General features: G+C 40.7%; 1 protein-coding gene across 1 annotated transcript in view; it reads right to left on the reverse strand.

The window, feature by feature from the left end:
* Positions 1-17,283, reverse strand: part of LOC119428453 (plexin-C1-like) — a 39,435-nt gene that overhangs the window by 18,536 nt on the left and 3,616 nt on the right. Inside the window, exons 3-11 of the mRNA XM_037696134.1 lie at positions 13,707-13,815; positions 12,941-13,117; positions 12,696-12,863; positions 7,706-7,802; positions 7,524-7,625; positions 2,551-2,654; positions 2,435-2,476; positions 2,217-2,341; positions 715-913 (exon numbers count right to left, since the gene is read on the reverse strand). Of these exons, the coding sequence (XP_037552062.1) occupies positions 715-913; positions 2,217-2,341; positions 2,435-2,476; positions 2,551-2,654; positions 7,524-7,625; positions 7,706-7,802; positions 12,696-12,863; positions 12,941-13,117; positions 13,707-13,815 (1,123 nt within the window). The remainder of the gene's footprint in view (positions 1-714; positions 914-2,216; positions 2,342-2,434; positions 2,477-2,550; positions 2,655-7,523; positions 7,626-7,705; positions 7,803-12,695; positions 12,864-12,940; positions 13,118-13,706; positions 13,816-17,283) is intronic.

Consider the following 17,283-nt stretch of genomic DNA (forward strand, 5'->3'; position numbering starts at 1 on the left):
CTGCTACAATCAGGTTTTAGCTACCGTTCTGCTACAATCAGGTTTTAACTACTGTTCTGCTATATTCAGCTTTTAGCTACAGTTCTGCTACATTCAGATTTTAGCTACCGTTCTGCTACAATAAAGCTTTAGCTACCGTTCTGCTACAATCAGCTTTTAGCTACCATTCTGCTACAATTAGCTTTTAGCTATCCTATTGGATGCTTTTTGCTCGTAGCCACACTTTTACTACTTATAGCTAGCCTTTTGATCTATTTACCTAGCTTTTTGCTACCTTGGGCTTTTACCTAGCCTTTTGCTAATTTCAGCTAGACTTATGCCACATCTAACATGTACTGAATCTATAGCTACCTTTAGCCCTTTGCTACTTTCAGGTCTTCACTATTATAATTGTTCTGATAAAGGATAAGATAAGGTCGCGCTTTCTATAGTTGAAGCTTCGTGCACTCCGCCCATCTTTCGGACGACTGTATGTACATGTTTGCGTTGTATCTCGGTGCAATGCCAATAAAGTTTATTCTGATTCTGATTCACTAGCCTTTCGCTACATTTAGCCTTTAGCTACGGTTTTGTGATTTTTTTAACTAGCCATTTCCTGCTTTTAGTTAGCCGTCTTTTCCTTTAGCCTTTGGTTGGGTTTCGACCGTGTTCTGGTGTAATTTGTACAGTCGGACCTCTCCCGTTCTACAGAACAACTGTTTGAGGACGACAGACCCGCAGGAAGCCGTAGAGGCAGATGGACACCCAGTTGGTCAGCAGCTTCTCCACAGTGAACTCGGTGCGTCGCAGCAGCAGTTTGGGCTGAGCGTTGCTGTTCTGCTGCATCAGATCCTTCAGCAGAACCTCCATCACCTCCGTCAGGTAGGACAAGTTGCTGTGAAGCGCGACAGTGAGCAGAGATGCAAGTGAACACCTGAAACAGAGAAGGACGCACTCAGGTTGTGAAGATCAAGGTTCACATCGATACTCAGTGAAGTATCTACAGATAGGGTAAGAAGATTCTATTAACTCGTCATGTTAATCAGAATCAAGTTTGGGTTTTATTAATAATTTTCTTCTTCCAGGATGATAATGATTAGACAACATGTGTTTTTTAAAACACAGTGTTTTTTAAAACAACAACTTGGTGCACATGTTTGAAGTTATTGTGGATTTTCTTTATTCCACACAAGCTAAAATCTGGTTAAAGGCCTCTCAGCAAGTGTCTCCTGGACCTCAGGCTTCCAGCAGAATTCTGGCTGATATCTGACCAGGCTTCTTCTTGGCTGAATTGGCAGAGTCCGTTTAAGTTGACTGGTTTTCAGGCGTGGACCCGGCTTCTAAGCATAGTCCACAAATGTTCCACTTGGTTGAGGTGGGCGCTCCAGAGTTAGCCCATCTAATCCATTCAGAAACCAGTTCTGATGTTTGGAATCGTCACTCAACAATGTCCAAGCTTCAACCATCTAGTGGTGTATTTGAGGTAAAGTTGAAGGAGTTGGAGGTAGTCCTTCATAGCATGATGCTACCACCACTAGTTCAATAGGTTTGAAAGATATACTCAGATTCCTCCAAACATACTTCGGCCATTGTGTCCAAACACCACAATCCTCATCTCATCTGACCATCAAAGTGTCCTCCAGAAGACACTTGGTTTGTCCAAGTGAAGAGTTTCAGTCCAGCTTGGAGGTTTCCAGTCTTCTTTCATCGTCCTCTCAGTCCACAGGGATAAAACTGACTATAACGTAGAGAGGACGCTGGTGTTCCAGAAGTTTCCAGTTCATGACAGGCTTGAGCCTCGGTGGTTCCTGAACATCTGAACCAAAGTCCTTTCATCTGAAGGGAACCGTTGGGTCTCCCTCCAGATCTTGGTAAAATGGTGACCTATCCAGTTAACTTGTACTTGCGTAAAAGGTCTTGGATTGTGAAAATCTAAAAGACACTCTAGAACCTTACAATTCTTGTTTTTAAAAATCGTTAAGGTTGTAAAATCATTCCACTCTGGGAAAGAACGGTTCAAATAAATCATTAAACTCTCAAAATTAATTTGACTTCATGCCTGTGATGAGTGGAAGGAAACTTCTGTCTGCAAATGTATAAATATCAGGTTTAAAATGTACAAGAAGAACAACAAAAAGAAGCGTAAAAGAGGAAATGACGAGAGAGAGTGGACGACATGTAGAGCTAGGCTCACGAGAATCTGCTGGTTTGGACGTGACTCATCAGGAAAAGCTTACTTGTCTTTGATGGTGAAACTTTTCTGCTCCTCCAAAGCGTGCACCATGGTGGTGAGGAAGAGCTGGTCCTGGATCAGCTGCGACAAACCCTGACAGCACTCATCCAGCTGAACCGTCTGCACATCCTGATCCCAGTCCGGATGAAATGACAGGAAAAAAACGAAACAATTGAAACGATTTAAAAAGCTTCCAAACAGACGGAAGCTGCAAGACGTTACCTGACCGATGTCTTTGACGCACAGCTTGATTAAAGATTCACTCTGGAAAGAAACAAAAACAGTTATACCATATCCATCTATTTGTACAGGTTTATTTTTTTTTACTTGAGCTTCACCTCAGGAAAAAAGATCCTGGAAGCAAAGTGCTTGTAGTCCAGGAAGGGAATCGCTCCGACGTTCTCCATCAGATCGGCTTTCTCTGTCTGCAAATCCACAAAACCTGTGGAGGAAACCTACATGAAGCGATTCATAATTTACTGATGTTTAATGCCCCTCTTCAGCATCAGGTGACCAGTAAACCGTCGTCTCACACACCGTTTTGTGAAGTCTATTTATGTGGGTCCAAACTAAGAAAGTGAAGCTTGTCAAGTCTTGTTACGTACAATGTTTATGATGTGTCCTCAGTGCGTTCATCGAGTCTGTGTTGGGTTGAAAGGCGAAACATTTACAGCGGTAAGCATGACGCATGCTACATTGCTGTGGTGTAACCGATGTATCATTTTTGTTGTTGTGGCATTTTGTTCTTTAGACATTGCTGCAGTGTATTTGTGGTGTTCGCCGGCACCTTCTTGTTGCAATTCTTCCATGTCTGAATGTTGGTTTCTCTCGGCATGTTGCCGTGGTCTCAGACTCCATCTTCTGGGTCCTTTTCTCTGACGCTTTAACTTTGGCGAATCTCAGTCTGGGAATTTGTTTTCTGATTATCTTGTTTTCAAGTCAAGTCAAAACTAAACCTTGAAAACTGATTTCTTCCAGGTCTGTGTTGGTCTTATATCAGCCAATCAATATAAATATAGACAAAGCAATGCCAAAAACTTCCATCCATCCATCTGCCACTTGTTCAAAAGTCAGCAGTTTGAGCAGGGAGGTACGGACATCTCTTTCCACAACCACCACTTCCAAGGTGTTCCCAAGGTGGCCAGCCAAGAGAAAGTCTCTCCAGCTTTTCCTGGGTCCTCTCCCAGTTGCACATACGCAGGTGTTCAAGAAGCATCCTTACCAGAAGGCTGAACCACCTCACCTGGATCCTCTGGATGTGGACGTGACTTGTCCCTGTATCATCTATGTCAATGTGTGTCTAATTAACCCATTTGCGTTCTCTGAACAGCTGATTGGCTGGAAGCGGTTTAAAAGGACCAAGCTCCGCCTGCTGGACGAGCGAGGGAGGCCAGAGGAGACGGTGTTCTGATGGTTGTTGGTTTTGCTCTCCAGCCTTGCTCCTGCTCCTGCCAGAGACCCCTGTGGTTGTTGCACCTGTTACTGTTTTGTTGTTGAGCTGCATGTTGTTGGGACTGGGAGTTACCGGCCTGGTTTAAGTTTATGGTTTTTGGTTGTAGGGTTAGACCCTGGATCATTGGGCGAGGGGAGCAGCCTGAATCTGATGGGTCAACTGCTGGCTGGTTCGGGGCTTCTTCCTGTCCTTTGTTTGTTTTGACCAGGGCTCCCAGTCTACATTTATGTTCAGATGATTAGTTAAAAATTAAAGTTTTGTCTAAAACCATACTATCGTCTGGGCTTCATATGTTGTGCATCCTGCCATTTACTCCTGGACTTATCAGGACCATAACAGTGGAGGAGCTGCAGCTCAACTCTGAGTCTCTCCAGGATAAGTGAACTTTCTCAGTCTATGTCTAAGAAAGTCCAACTACCCTGCAGAGAACACTTATGACTATCTGTATCCGAGATGTCCTTTTGATTGCTACCCAGAGTTTGAGACCACAAGTGAGGGTGGAAATGTAGACTGACCGGCAAACTGAAAGCTTCACCTTACAGCTCAGCTCCCTCTTCATCACAACGGACCGGCACAGAGTTCACAATACTGTGAAATCCACACTGAAGCAGGGGTCTTGTCTTGACGCTCTCATTTTTGTAGCCAGTCTGAGCACCTACACACCCTCCCAACTCGCTAGCAGACTGTCAATCACACTGTAACATGACCCATCTTTCAGCCTCATGAAACTGAAAGTATTCTAAAAAAATATATATACCTGAACATACAGCAGCAAGGTATGTAAGCATAGGTAAGGACTATGTTAATCTACAATAATCTACACCTGAATTTTTTAAAATGCATTTTGTATTTTTTATTAAGGAAAACATTCCATTCGTTTACATGGAGGGGCGGGGCTTAAGAAAGTCTCCTGCAGCCAGCCTACAGGGGGCGCTCATCCTCTGTGGCTTTAACTTCTAGCTTCCGGACCCGTTTCTAATTACGATACATCTCACTGGAATGGACTCAGCATGCGACAGTAAAAAACTGATGATTATCTTGTGCCACCACCTACAGTCAACAACACGGTGTTTATGTAGCAGCAGCCTCAATGTGAACAATGTTGTATTCATGTGGTTCATGGGCCAAGAACACAAAGGACTATACCAAAGATAGACAACACCGAGACAGACAAGAAAAACAAACGCCTATTTCACATAAAAGCACCACAAGTACGCCACAATACATGAGTTAGCGTAGCGTAGCACGAGATTATGAAAAGGGCTGTTTTATGTGACTTTTCAAAGCTGCTAAGTTTTTCCAGCACCACTGCTGATTCTTCGAGAACCTGGCATTGCTGCACATCAGGCTACGCTAGAGCTGCAGTTCCTAAAGTTTTCCGTTCACGACCCTTAAAGCAAAAATCAGATACGTTTGAGCCCAACTTCTGCAGGTAGATGTAAACAAACACGACTTAAATGTCATTTAACGAACAGCCGCACGAACCATCGCATTCATTTTTTATCACTTGTAATTGTTTTCATCTCGCTGTTAAATGGGTTCCAACCCCAGCGTTGCATTAGAGCATTTATTTATTTATTTTACAGCTACGCTGCTCATCATGACACAGGCTGTGGCTCATTTGCACATCACAAAGTGAAAAATGAAGAAGTGAAAATGTCTGAGTGTCTTTTTGCTGAGACTCAGAGCCTGAGGTCAGCTCCTCCAAAGACCCGGAGCCGATGAAAACATGCAGCCGTGGCACAACTCCAGTAAAACTACTTGAACTTTACAGTCACCTGACTTCATGCAACGAGTTTAACACGAAACAATTAAAAAAAGGAACCAGGTCAGAACAGCAGAGATCGTAAAACAGAACTAGACGAGTGTGAGAGTCATCTATCAACTAGTCTATGATTTGTTTTTAAATTAGTTTCTATGGGGATAGTGCTGAGAGATAAATCAAACAGCATAAAGCTTTTAAAAAATAAATAAGCTAACCAAACAATGGACAGATAATTCAATTACTTTTTTAAAAATCTAGATGAATTAAAAACAAGCGGTACGCTGATGACTCCTGACTCTGAGGGATTTCAGTAATGAATGTTTGTAGTTTTGGAGACGAGTGTTTTTCTGGACTGGAACTCGGGAATACAAGTAAACCTTGATGTTTTTGGTGCAACGCATTGAAGTGGGTAATGGAAGAAAAGAGGCCGTTTGTTTCTCGTGTCCGAGGCGGCACAGAGTGACGGATCCTGGCGAGCAAAGGGAGTAATTTTATCCACCACCAGGAGCAAAGGAAGAGGATGGCCAATGGTGGCCTTGGCACCCATTTATTCATCTTCAACCACCCCAACAATCACCCCAATCATCTGAAGAAACTGTACTTTTGAGCAATACAGTAGTCCCTCATTTATCGCGGGGTTTGGGCCCACGCCCCCCCGCGATAAGTGAAAAACCGTGAAGTAGGAATACAGTAGTTCAAGTAAACTTTATTGTCATTACCATCTCATGTGGTACATGAGATGGAACAAAATTATGTACACAAGTAGTAGCAGTACCATATTTTTCGGACTATAAGGCGAAATATCAATGCACGGGTCTGTTTTCATACATAAGGCACACCGAGGTCATAAGGTGCATTAAGCAAAACAAAACAGTCAGATAAGTCAAATTGTATTCAACTCATTCACAATAACCACATAAAATCGGTTCGAGGTCAGTAAGCACAACCAGAATTAATACATAAGATGCGCCTGATTATCAGAGTCAGAGTTTCTTTATTGTTGTTGAAATTGTGTAAACAGGGTCCCAGTTACATCCAACAATTATATATAATGTAATGTAATGTTATAATGCAAAAGAAAAACAGTAATAAGATCTAAGATATGAACTAAGAAAAACAACTGAATAATATGCTAAGCACTAATAGCATAAAAAAAATTAAAACAATACGCCGAATAGCAGCACATTATAAGACTCGCGGTCGATTTTTGAGAAAATTAAAGAATTATAAGTGCGTCTTATAGTCCGAAAAATATGGTAGTAGTTTATTTTAGTATTTACTGCAGTAGTAGTAAGTAGTACTTTATTTTAGGCATTTAAAACCCTTCCCATACTCTTGCAATGTCCCCAACATGTTTCTAAACTCTCTAAAAGCGTGTCATGATCTCAGCTCTCTGCCTCCGGCTGCGCTCTGCCACCTGCCAGCGCTCTTGGCCACGCCCACTTCTACGCTGCAGAGAGGCGATCTGACATGCTGCAGGAGGAAGCGTCTTCTGCAGCAGGGGCTAAATAATGTCAAATAATTTATTTTAAATAAAAAATTCCATGCCAATAAATATAACATCTCTTTGAAACGTTTTTTTAAAATCTTTAAATCTTCCGTCTCTTCAGATCACTCATAACTGTCTTGCAGCAGAGTTTAATTTGATTTTAAAAGTCGTGGTAAAGATTTGAGGCTCTGGTGGTTTCAGATCCCCACCAGGGTCAGGGAAACGTCTCTACAGGTGAAAAGAACTCACAAGTTCACGCGACTGGATTTCAGTTTCCCTTCCAAACCCAACAAAGTAAAGAATCTGCCCAGCGGCGTGCAGACTGAAAACTACGGAACTAAAAGGAGTCACAGAAACAAAAAAACTTAAAAAAAATGAAAAATAAAAAAGTAAACAACCTTCCTTTAATCGTAAGAATTTAAATTTTCAGCATATTGAGAACAAGGTGCTAACATTCCTGGAAGAAGTGCACGTCTCCTTTCATGCCAGAGTTTTAAACTAAGACCAGCTGACCCAGAGTCGTTCACGGGTTAGAACCCAGATTACGTAAGTTTTGGTAAATAGCGTTTAGCTATTGGGGCCGGTGTGAGGAAAAGTGACCGACCTTGTCTGATGTCATTTCTGATGTCGAACTCCAGGTCTTCCATCATCCGGTTCATCTTCGCCGTGAACTTCTTCTCTTTTCTTCGATAGACGAACACCACGGCTGAAAGCGATCCGACAAACACGTGAAGACAAACGGTCGGACCGAAGCAGAACAAGGACTGACGAACACGGAGCTCTTACCAACAACAATGATGGGGATGAGCAGAAGAACCAGCAGCATGAAGAGCAGGAGTGAAGCGGAATGCTTCAGGCGTTTGAACTGACCTCCATATTGGATCTGTAGAAGATAACAGACAGAATTCTGTTGGATATAAACTGACACAATTTGAACAAGGAAACTGTCAAAACGAATCTTTGTGTCAAACTGTGAGGACTTCCTGAGGACGGGATTCTTTTTTTCCCCCTTCATTCAACCTTTATTTATACAGGCTAGGCCCATTGAGTCTCGGGGACTCATTTACAAGAGAGACCTGAATTTTAAAGAGTGATGACAACAGTGGACAACGACAACAATAGACCATCATAAAGGATGCATTTTTTTAAACAAATGAAAATAAAATGGTAATTAAAAAGAAAAGTAGTGAAAAAAACGGCTAGAATATAAGGCGGTGTAGAAAACTAAAAACAGGAACATGTCTGCATTGGTTCTGGCCAGGAACTTAACAGCTTTTTAAAGCCACTTAGAGAGGTCAAGGTCGAGAGCTTCAGATCTTTTTGCAAGATATTCCAGGAAACAGGAGCAGAGTAGGAGAAGGCCCTTTTGTCTAGTTCAGTCCTCACTGAGGGAACACTGCAGGTAATAATGTCCTGAGAGCGCACGCTGTAGCTGCACTCACGCAGAGACATGTAGGAGGAGATGTATGAAGGCAGCAGAACAAGAAGTGATTTAAAGATGAAAATGTACCAGTGGGAGAGTCTGCGTGAAGTTAATGATGACCAGTTAACCAGTGAATACTGGGTGCAGTGGTGGGTACGATAATCACAGCCAGTTATGAACCTTAGTGCACCATGATAGACAGCATCCAACATCTGCAGGGTTCTTGTAGGAGCGTTCATGTAAATAATGTCACTGTAATCAATGGAGGGAAGGAAAGTCACAGATACAAGGTGTTTCCTAGCATTCAGGGTTAGACAGGATCTGTTTCTGAAAAAGAAACCCAGTTTAACTTTCAGTTTCTTTACCAAGTTTTCCACATGAAGCTTAAAAGAGAGATGTGAGTTGACCAAGATACCCAAATATTTATAGGAATCAACAAACTCAATGGGGACACCATTTGAGGATAAAATCAGAGGAAGAACCGCTGGGACCGACTTCCTGTTTTAAAAAAGCATCCCTTTGGTTTTGTCAGTGTTTAGGACAAGTTTGAGGCGGAACAAATCTGAATGGATGATGTCAAAGGTGGATGGCAAAAGCTGGAAAGCCTTAGCAACTGTTTTAGCTCAACAATAAACAACTGTGTCATCAACATAGAAATGCAAGGATGCATCAGGGATGCTCTGACCTACATAACCTACATAGATTGTAAAGAGGGTGGGTCCTAAGACTGAGCCTTGTGGTACACCATTGTTGACTGTTAAATAACTGGAGGAAGTACCATTATGTTGAACACATTGCCTCCGGTCTGAGAGATAGTTAGAGAACCAACCAATGGTGTGATCTGAGAAACCAATTTCTGAGAGTTTATGACACAAGATGTTCTGATCCACAGTGTCAAAATCTTTAGACAGGTCTAAGAAAAGTGCAGCACAATAATCTTTAGCATCCAGAGCTTCAACAACGTCATTAAAAACCTTCAGTGAAGCAGTGGTTGTGCTGTTGTTTCCTGAAACCAGATTGATGTGGAGGTAAGATGTTAAATGAGTCCAAATACTTTTTGATTTGAGAGTGAACCCCCAAAGCACCTTAGAGGAACAAACGTGAACATCCTGCTTATTTGCTATTTTTGATTCTCAAAATATTTATCAGTTTAAAAACTAATTTCATGAAACTTGGCCAGGATTTGATTTTTAAATATATTTTTAATTGATTTGGAGATGTGACCAAAGCATACAGTCTTTACTCTAAGGCCCAATTTGGTCCCATTGACTCCCATTAAAACCACCTACTACTGACGTACTGTAGTCCTGACATAATATAATGCTTTTATCATGAATAAGTAATAAATCAAACCTCTACCTCCAAAATAAATGGAAAACAGGTTTCGGGTGGGATACAAAACATTCCACTTTGCACCTCAACTTTGGAAAATATTGCATATTTTGTGCTTTATTTATTTGTTTTTAGAAAAAGTTATAAAAATGTGAAAATATAATAAAAACGTTATATCTACAATAAGGTCTGCAGATGTTGTTGTAAGTAAACAAAAACCCCAAAGTGTTTAAGTGTATAATCATTTTAAACATACCTCAAGGGTTAAATCTCACTAAATCTGATTTCTTTTTTTGTATTTTTATTTCTAAATGAAGGTTGTTGAAGAATAAAAATAGTATTTATTGGACAGCATTATGACTGTGCACAACAGTTCTTTCCTCCTGCACACTTTAAAACTGTTAGTCTGTGAGTTTCTGCTTTGAGATTATTTTTTTTAACCATTAGTGGAGATAATCTACACTTTTTTCAAAAATACGCTGTCCTTATCCGTGAAAATGAATTAGATAAGTTGTTAAAATAATTATACAAGCACTCCTCAAAAAAAGAACCTAACTCTGTCTTACATTTCAAAGATGTTGCACAATCTGTTCCCGCTCAAAGTGTGCGTTGGGGACGACTCTCAGCGACTACCACACCAACTTTTAGCTCAATGTCTAACAAAGGTTGCGTCACAGGGACATTTTTGTTGCTGGGTCAATTAGCTGCAGCAGCCATTTTTTATCGTGTTGTCAAAGTCTACCAGTTGCAGGTGCATGTCCAATGATTATGTCCGAATTTCATTAAGGTTCATCCAGTGGTTAGAGATATTTTGCTAACAGACAAACAGGGTCAACTTTAACAGCTTATGCCCAAGTTTTTGGGAAAGGTATTGCAGAATCTGTTTGTGCTCAGTATTGAGGCAACCGTGCACATTTGAGCTCACCGTAGACTTTCTAATGAACCCAACATGCATGTTCTCAGACTGTGAGGAGGAAACGGGAGAACCTGGAGAACCCCACATGAGCGCGATGATCGTATTTCCCAACAGCCTCAGCCTCAGAAGTGAAATTAGAGCATGAACACGGGAAGAACACAGTCCTTGACAAGACGCAAGACATCTGTTCTTGTTCGCGTGGTTGTGGGGCGTTCTTTTTCTTGTGGACGTTTTATAGTTCAGAGAGTAATGGAAGTCCTGGTAAGCCCCTCCCACTGCAGCAGACGTCACACGCCAACAGAATCAACACGGTAACAGCGCGGTTGTCAAAGCGGAGGTTAATTTTCAGTTCACGATGGAGAAGTTGGAAGAAGAATGGTGTTTCTGTTGTTAACCGAAGAGAAGTGATAATTTGCAGATTTATCTTGAAGACGCCACAGTTTGACAGATGGCGACTACCTTCACAAGATTTATTTGACAATCTTTGTAGGTTTTGCTGGAACAGCTGTAAAGATGACCGTACTTCCCTACAGCCTCAGCCAGACATGAAATAACAGCCATGCAGTGCAGCTGCTTTTCAGCATAAACACGCCCACGAAGTTCTGACCAGTCAAACAATGCTTGGCGAGTACCCCTGTGAGGGGAAAGAAGCTCTGCCAGCCCGGAGCTTGTTCTCAGAGCGGGTCCCCGGAGGCCATGCAAGGACAAAAAACACAGTTTTCATCAAACAAGTGCAACAATGAGAACAGGTTTCAATATCCTGCAGTGTATAAATCAGCCTTTATTGTCCAGACTGACTCTTGTTCCTGCTAAATATCTCCAATGTGTTGAGCGTAGATTTTATTAACTGCTAAATGCACATAGCACTTACTTAAATCGTGTTTGGTCGTTGCTTTCTTTTGCACTCTTGAGTTTTTGTTTTATGACTGGTATATTATTTCAGTTTTTTTTTTTTTTTATTAAACTAAGTTTATTATGTAGTATAGTATATAAAGTATATTGATTTTTTTGGTTTTTGAACAAACAAAAGAAAAAGAGAAAATAACATAGAAAAAGGAACAGCCCCCCCCCGCCCCTCCCCACCCCGGATCAGTGAAACATGCACAAACAAATCAAACATGTTCTCAACATACAACATAAATGGCTGCCACATGTTCCAAAATCTTTTAGAAGATCCCTTCAGGTTGTACCCTATTTTTTCCAAATGGATATGTTACATCACCTCCTTTACCCAAAGTACCAGAGGGCGTGGGTCCTTCCATTTACACAGAATTAGCCTTCTGGTCAGAATAGATCCAAAGGCAATCACATCCTTCTCGCACTTGCTGAAGGATGTATCCACAGGGACCACCCCGAATGGCGAGATGAGTGGTGATGGGTGTACAGTTTTTCCACATATCCCAGAGGTGTCAAAAAGTGATTGCCAAAAAGTCTGCAGTTTGGGACAGGTCCAGGACGTATGCAAGAGTGTGGCTGGAGTTTGCAACGGTTGCATGCAGGGTCCAGGTCTGCTTTGATCCTGGACAGCTTGTCTTTGGACCAGTGCAGCCTGTCCACTACCATTAACTGGATTACAACATGTCTCAGGCAAATTGAAGATGAATAAATGTTCTTAATGATCCTTCTCCAGATTGAGTCTGATATGGGTTCCTCCAAGTCCGCTTCCCATTTCAGTTTAAGGGAGTCCAAGCTGGACTCATGGTATGAACTGAGCAGTGTATAAATTTTGTTAAGAGCCTCCTTGATGTCAGGTCTGCATTCCAAAATCTTAGCCCTTTATTTCAGTTTTGACTGGACGTCTAGTTTCCTGATTGCAGCATTTGTTCTGTATTCAATCCAAACTTCCTTGGCCCTTGGTTTTCCTTTGTTTTGTGTAATGTTTCTGTTGGCCATAATTATTTACTGCTCGTTTCTGTGTCGGTTTCCAAGTTCTGTTTTTTCCCCTACATATTTAAGAATTACACGATTCTGCAGTTAGTTGCAAAGTTACTTTTGTTTTATCTGTCCATTCAGAACCATTCTAAGGTTCTACTTAATCACACAATCATTAAATTTATACTAACTGTTACAATAATTCGGAAAAAAATACAGAATTTAGGAATTACCTGTAACTCCCTGAAGTTAGTGCTGTGTGTTCCTGAGATTTCACAAACGAAAGAGTCGGTTTTATTGCTGCTTTCTTTCTCTTTCATGATGCAGGGATGTCGTTTCCCATCCTGGATGCCCCAAACCAACAGCTCTCCTGTTGTCATATTCAGTTTATCTGGATTTTTCTAAAAGAACAAATCAATTTCTTAAATATTTATGTAAATTCATAACGATCAGTGAGGGCCTTAAAGGAAAGTCTTACCTGAATAGTGATGCGGATGTCATTTCCTGTCCTCACAACTGTGAAGCCGGTAAACTCCGGGTCTGGATAGTAGGAGATTTTTGTGGGGCAGGTCAGCGTCTGATTGGCTACTTTCAAAAATACAACGTTGCCGGAACTCTGTGCGTTTTCAGCTGCAGGGGTTTCATAGGTGAGACTCTGCAAACAATTTAAAAACACCTTTTATTTGACCAGCAGAACTTTTTTCTGTTATGACCGGTAATCTGCCATCCTCTAGACGTCCTCTCTTGTGGTGTTCCACAGGGCTCTGTTCTTGGTCCTCTCCTGTTGTCTTTTTATACTGTCTCTAGAATCAGTTATAGCCAGGCACCATTTTTTTTTCACAGTTTTGCAGATGACTTACAGATTTATCCATGAAGCAGAGGTAGTGACTTTCAAACTACTTTTCCTGACTGCATCGCTGTCATTAAACAGTGGCCTACACAAAACTTGCTGTTTTTAAATGAAGGAAAGATGGAGAACATTTTTGGTGATGATGCTTCTTGTAACTTTGGTACTCTGATGTTCAAGTTTAGACCCAAAGTTAAAAATACAGTGAATGAATTTTGATAAGGACTGGAAATTTGATAAACAAATAGCCTCTGAAGCCAAGGCCAGCCTTTTACAGTTACGTCTTGTAGCTAAAGTCAAGCTTATTTAAATTATCCTGACTAGACTATTCATGATTTTATCATTTTGATGTTTGACTATTGTACTACTCTTTATTGCTGCTGCTCTGCAGGCTTACCTTACAGCTGCTGATCGTGGGAAGAAAAAATTTCAGTGGGGCGTGGCCGTGTGTGACCCCTTCCACAAAATTCAGGTGGGTCCCATTAATTGTGATGTTTCTCTTCCCACTGCAAAATTCAGGGAATAAAGACCTGAACATACTGTACATGTAAGTTTGAACCAAGTTAAATAAAACAAGTAGTAAAACAAAAAATACGCTGTTTATCATCTTTTTCACAAAAAAGTGGTATACATTGTTTGCCACACAAAAGGAACTGTGGCATGTTTTTTAAATTACATTCTCAATCTTGTACATGATGTAGATCTTACTTAAATTATGGTGTTGAGGTGTGGAAAATACATTAAAAAAATATAATGTGGAAAAGGCCCATCACAACAGTCAATAAGGGTGAAAGCAAAGCCAACAGGAACTTTTTCATTTTTAAATCAAAATCCATGACATTTTGGGATGTGATTAATCTCAAAATAGCAGAAATATTCTCAAAGAAAAATTTAGATGCAAAAAAAAACAAAGAAATAATGTTTTCAGAGGGAGGAGGGGGACGTGATTTAAAAAATGCCATCTATCAGGAAATCCTTTAAAGTTTTGTGGTTCAAACTCAACTCAAAATATGAAACAGTTTCACAAAAACTGAAAAATCTGTTTAAAATAGCAAAATATCTATTTTTTTATTTTATTTTTTTAATACAAAGCTGAAAATTTGCTTTTGAATCTCTAGTAATGCATTGCTAAAAAAAGGGAATATAGTCAGATGGTTTTGCTTCTTTGTGTTTAAAAACAAAAAATAACGTGTTAAAGTTGTTGAATTTGAATATACTGCAAAATATCCTGATGCATGCTCAATAATCCAGGTAGAAAAATCCAAAAAAGTTCAATCTGGTCCTCTGGACATTCAAAAAAAAAAAAAAACAAAGCAAAAAAAATATAGAAACGTTTCGTCTCTCATCCGAGAGACTTCCTCAGTCTGAGGTGCTGTTTTCAGCTCAGTCTCTTAAATAGCACCTTCTCAGAGTGGATCAACCAGTTTGCTGCTGACAACCAAAACCAGCTGATCACATGCTCAAGAAGGACCATCAGCCTAACAATGGATCATTAGCACACTGATGGCTGTTTACTGTTCACAGAGGGCTGAGTGATACTAGCAATCACAGCATTGTAAGAGGGGGACAGTTGCACCCGGAGGCCTCCACCCCTGTTTAATGATGGACGGTTTCTTTTCACAAAGATGGCCTCCTTTACTCCTCTCTCAAACCATCGTTCCTCTCTGTCCAGGATGTGAACATCTTCATCCCTGAAAGAGTGACCTCTGGCCTCGAGATGAGTGTAGACTGCAGAGTCCTGGCCTGATGATGTTGATCTTCTGTGCTGGTCCATCTTTTTGGCCAGTGGCTGTTTAGTTTCCCCGATGTAAGACTGCTCACCCTCCTGACACTGAACAGCATACACAATATTACTCTGTTTGTGCCGGGGGACTGGATCTTTGGGATGAACCAGTCTTTAATGTATTTTGGGGTTTAAAAGCCACTGGGACGTTATGTTTAGAAAATAAACGTCTCAGTTTCTCTGATACTCCCTCAACATCTGGAATGACCACTGGTCTGGGAGTGGGTTCCTCCTTTTCACCTGTTGGCTGACTGGAGTCCTGTTTGGGTTTCTTCTCTGCTTTCAGGAAGGCCCAGTTAGGATATCCACATTGCTCTAGAGCCTGTCTTGTGTGGGATTTCTCTTTCTGCCTGGCTCCTGAGCTAGTGGGGACGCTGTCTGCTCTGTGGTACAGAGTCCTGATGACTCCTAACTTGTGCTCCAAAGGGTGATGGGAGTCAAACTGCAAATACTGGTCTGTGTGGGTGGGTTTGCGGTACACCTCGGTTTGCAAAAGTCCTCTATCAGAGACTGAGACCTCACAGTCCAAGAAAGCCAACCTGCCATTTTTTTCATCTTCTCGTGTGAACTTGATGTATTTATCCACAGAGTTGATGTGGTCAGTAAAATGTTGGACTTCCTGAGATTTGATTTTAACCCAGGTGTCGTCAACATATCTGAACCAATGACTTGGTGGTGTCCCTGAAAAGACGTCAAGGCTCTCTTTTCTACCTCCTCCATGTACAGGTTGGCAACAATAGGAGAAACTGGAGACCCCATAGCACACCCATGTTTCTGCCTATAATATTGCTCCCCATATGTGAAGTAGGTTGACTGCAGGCACAGTTTCAAGAGTTGACACAGTTGTTCTGTGGAAAGCGTGGTCCTGCTGCTCAGAGTGGTGTCTGATTTTAATCTTAAACTGACCACCTCTACTGCATCATACAGTATAGTACAGTATACAGTATATACTGCAAAAGTTGAAAAAAGGTGTAAACAAACAAGTAATGGGGTAGGAATAGACACGTTTGTACTTCTGACTTCTATTTGGCCAGTTTTAGTATTAGGCCACTGTTTTCATCAGAAATCTTTGCTCCAATCAGATTGAACTGCGACACATTCAATGGATGCTATTAAAGAGGTTGGAACACCGTATAATGCTTTAACCACGGTAATGTTCGGCCAGGTCTCTCTTGTAAATGAGTCCCAGAGGCTTAATGGGATTAACCTGTATAAATAAAGGTTGAATGAATGTTAGCAATAAATGAAGATGGAATAAATACAAATAGACATTTTATCTCTTAATTTCTCATACTACTTGATCAGAACTTGACTAAACTTTTAAAGAGAACTATTAGGACTCATACTGTGGTGTTCAAATGTACAAGGGTACTTTCAGTGGCTGCATCAAAAAAAGGAAGTATTGAAAAACAGCTTTTAGGAAGCGACAACCCTCCACTTGTAACTGTGACAGTTACTAAAACCGTTTCCTTGAACTAACTTCAGTGAAATCTGTGGACGATTTCAAAACGGATAGAAAATGAGTGTTCATGTTTCTGAAGTCCTTTGGAGACAATAACACTGAAAGTTCTGACAGAAGGAACTGAAATATCACAAGAAACTGAAATTAATTCAAACTTACCTTACAATTTAGGTGAAAAAAAAAAAAGGGGGGGGATAGCACATGTTTACCTGTTTATTAATGTTTATTTCTGCCTATAATAGTGAAAAGAAGAGCGTTTCCACCAAAATAAAAACAGAAGAAAAAAAAATCCAAACAGTGGCTCTAACATCTGTTTCATCTTAGGAACAGCAAGGCTGAACAATTTGGAATTTGTACATTTGCAATCAGATTAAAAAGAAATAAACAAAAAGATGGTCGTAAGCCATACAGCCCAATATTTCCCGTGCACAGTCCTGGTACTTAAAGGAAGAGAACAAGGTAAGATTGGAGTAAAGAATAAGGTAATGCACTGGGGAAATACTGTGTCAAGTCAAGTCACATTTATTTATATAGCACATTTAAAACAGTAACCGTTATCAAAGTGATTACCAAAAATGATTGTAGCATCAAATATTAAGATATATGAATAAAAGCATAAAAACATGAAATGTAATTAGAAACAATGAAATACTAAATCAAATCACCCTGCGTTAAATGCCAATGAGTACAGATGTGTCAGTGAGTACAGATGTGTCAGTGAGTACAGAT

This window comes from Nematolebias whitei, chromosome 22 (assembly GCF_014905685.2).
Source record: "Nematolebias whitei isolate Nwh7 chromosome 22, NemWhi1, whole genome shotgun sequence".
Classification (NCBI taxonomy): Eukaryota; Metazoa; Chordata; class Actinopteri; order Cyprinodontiformes; family Rivulidae; genus Nematolebias; species Nematolebias whitei.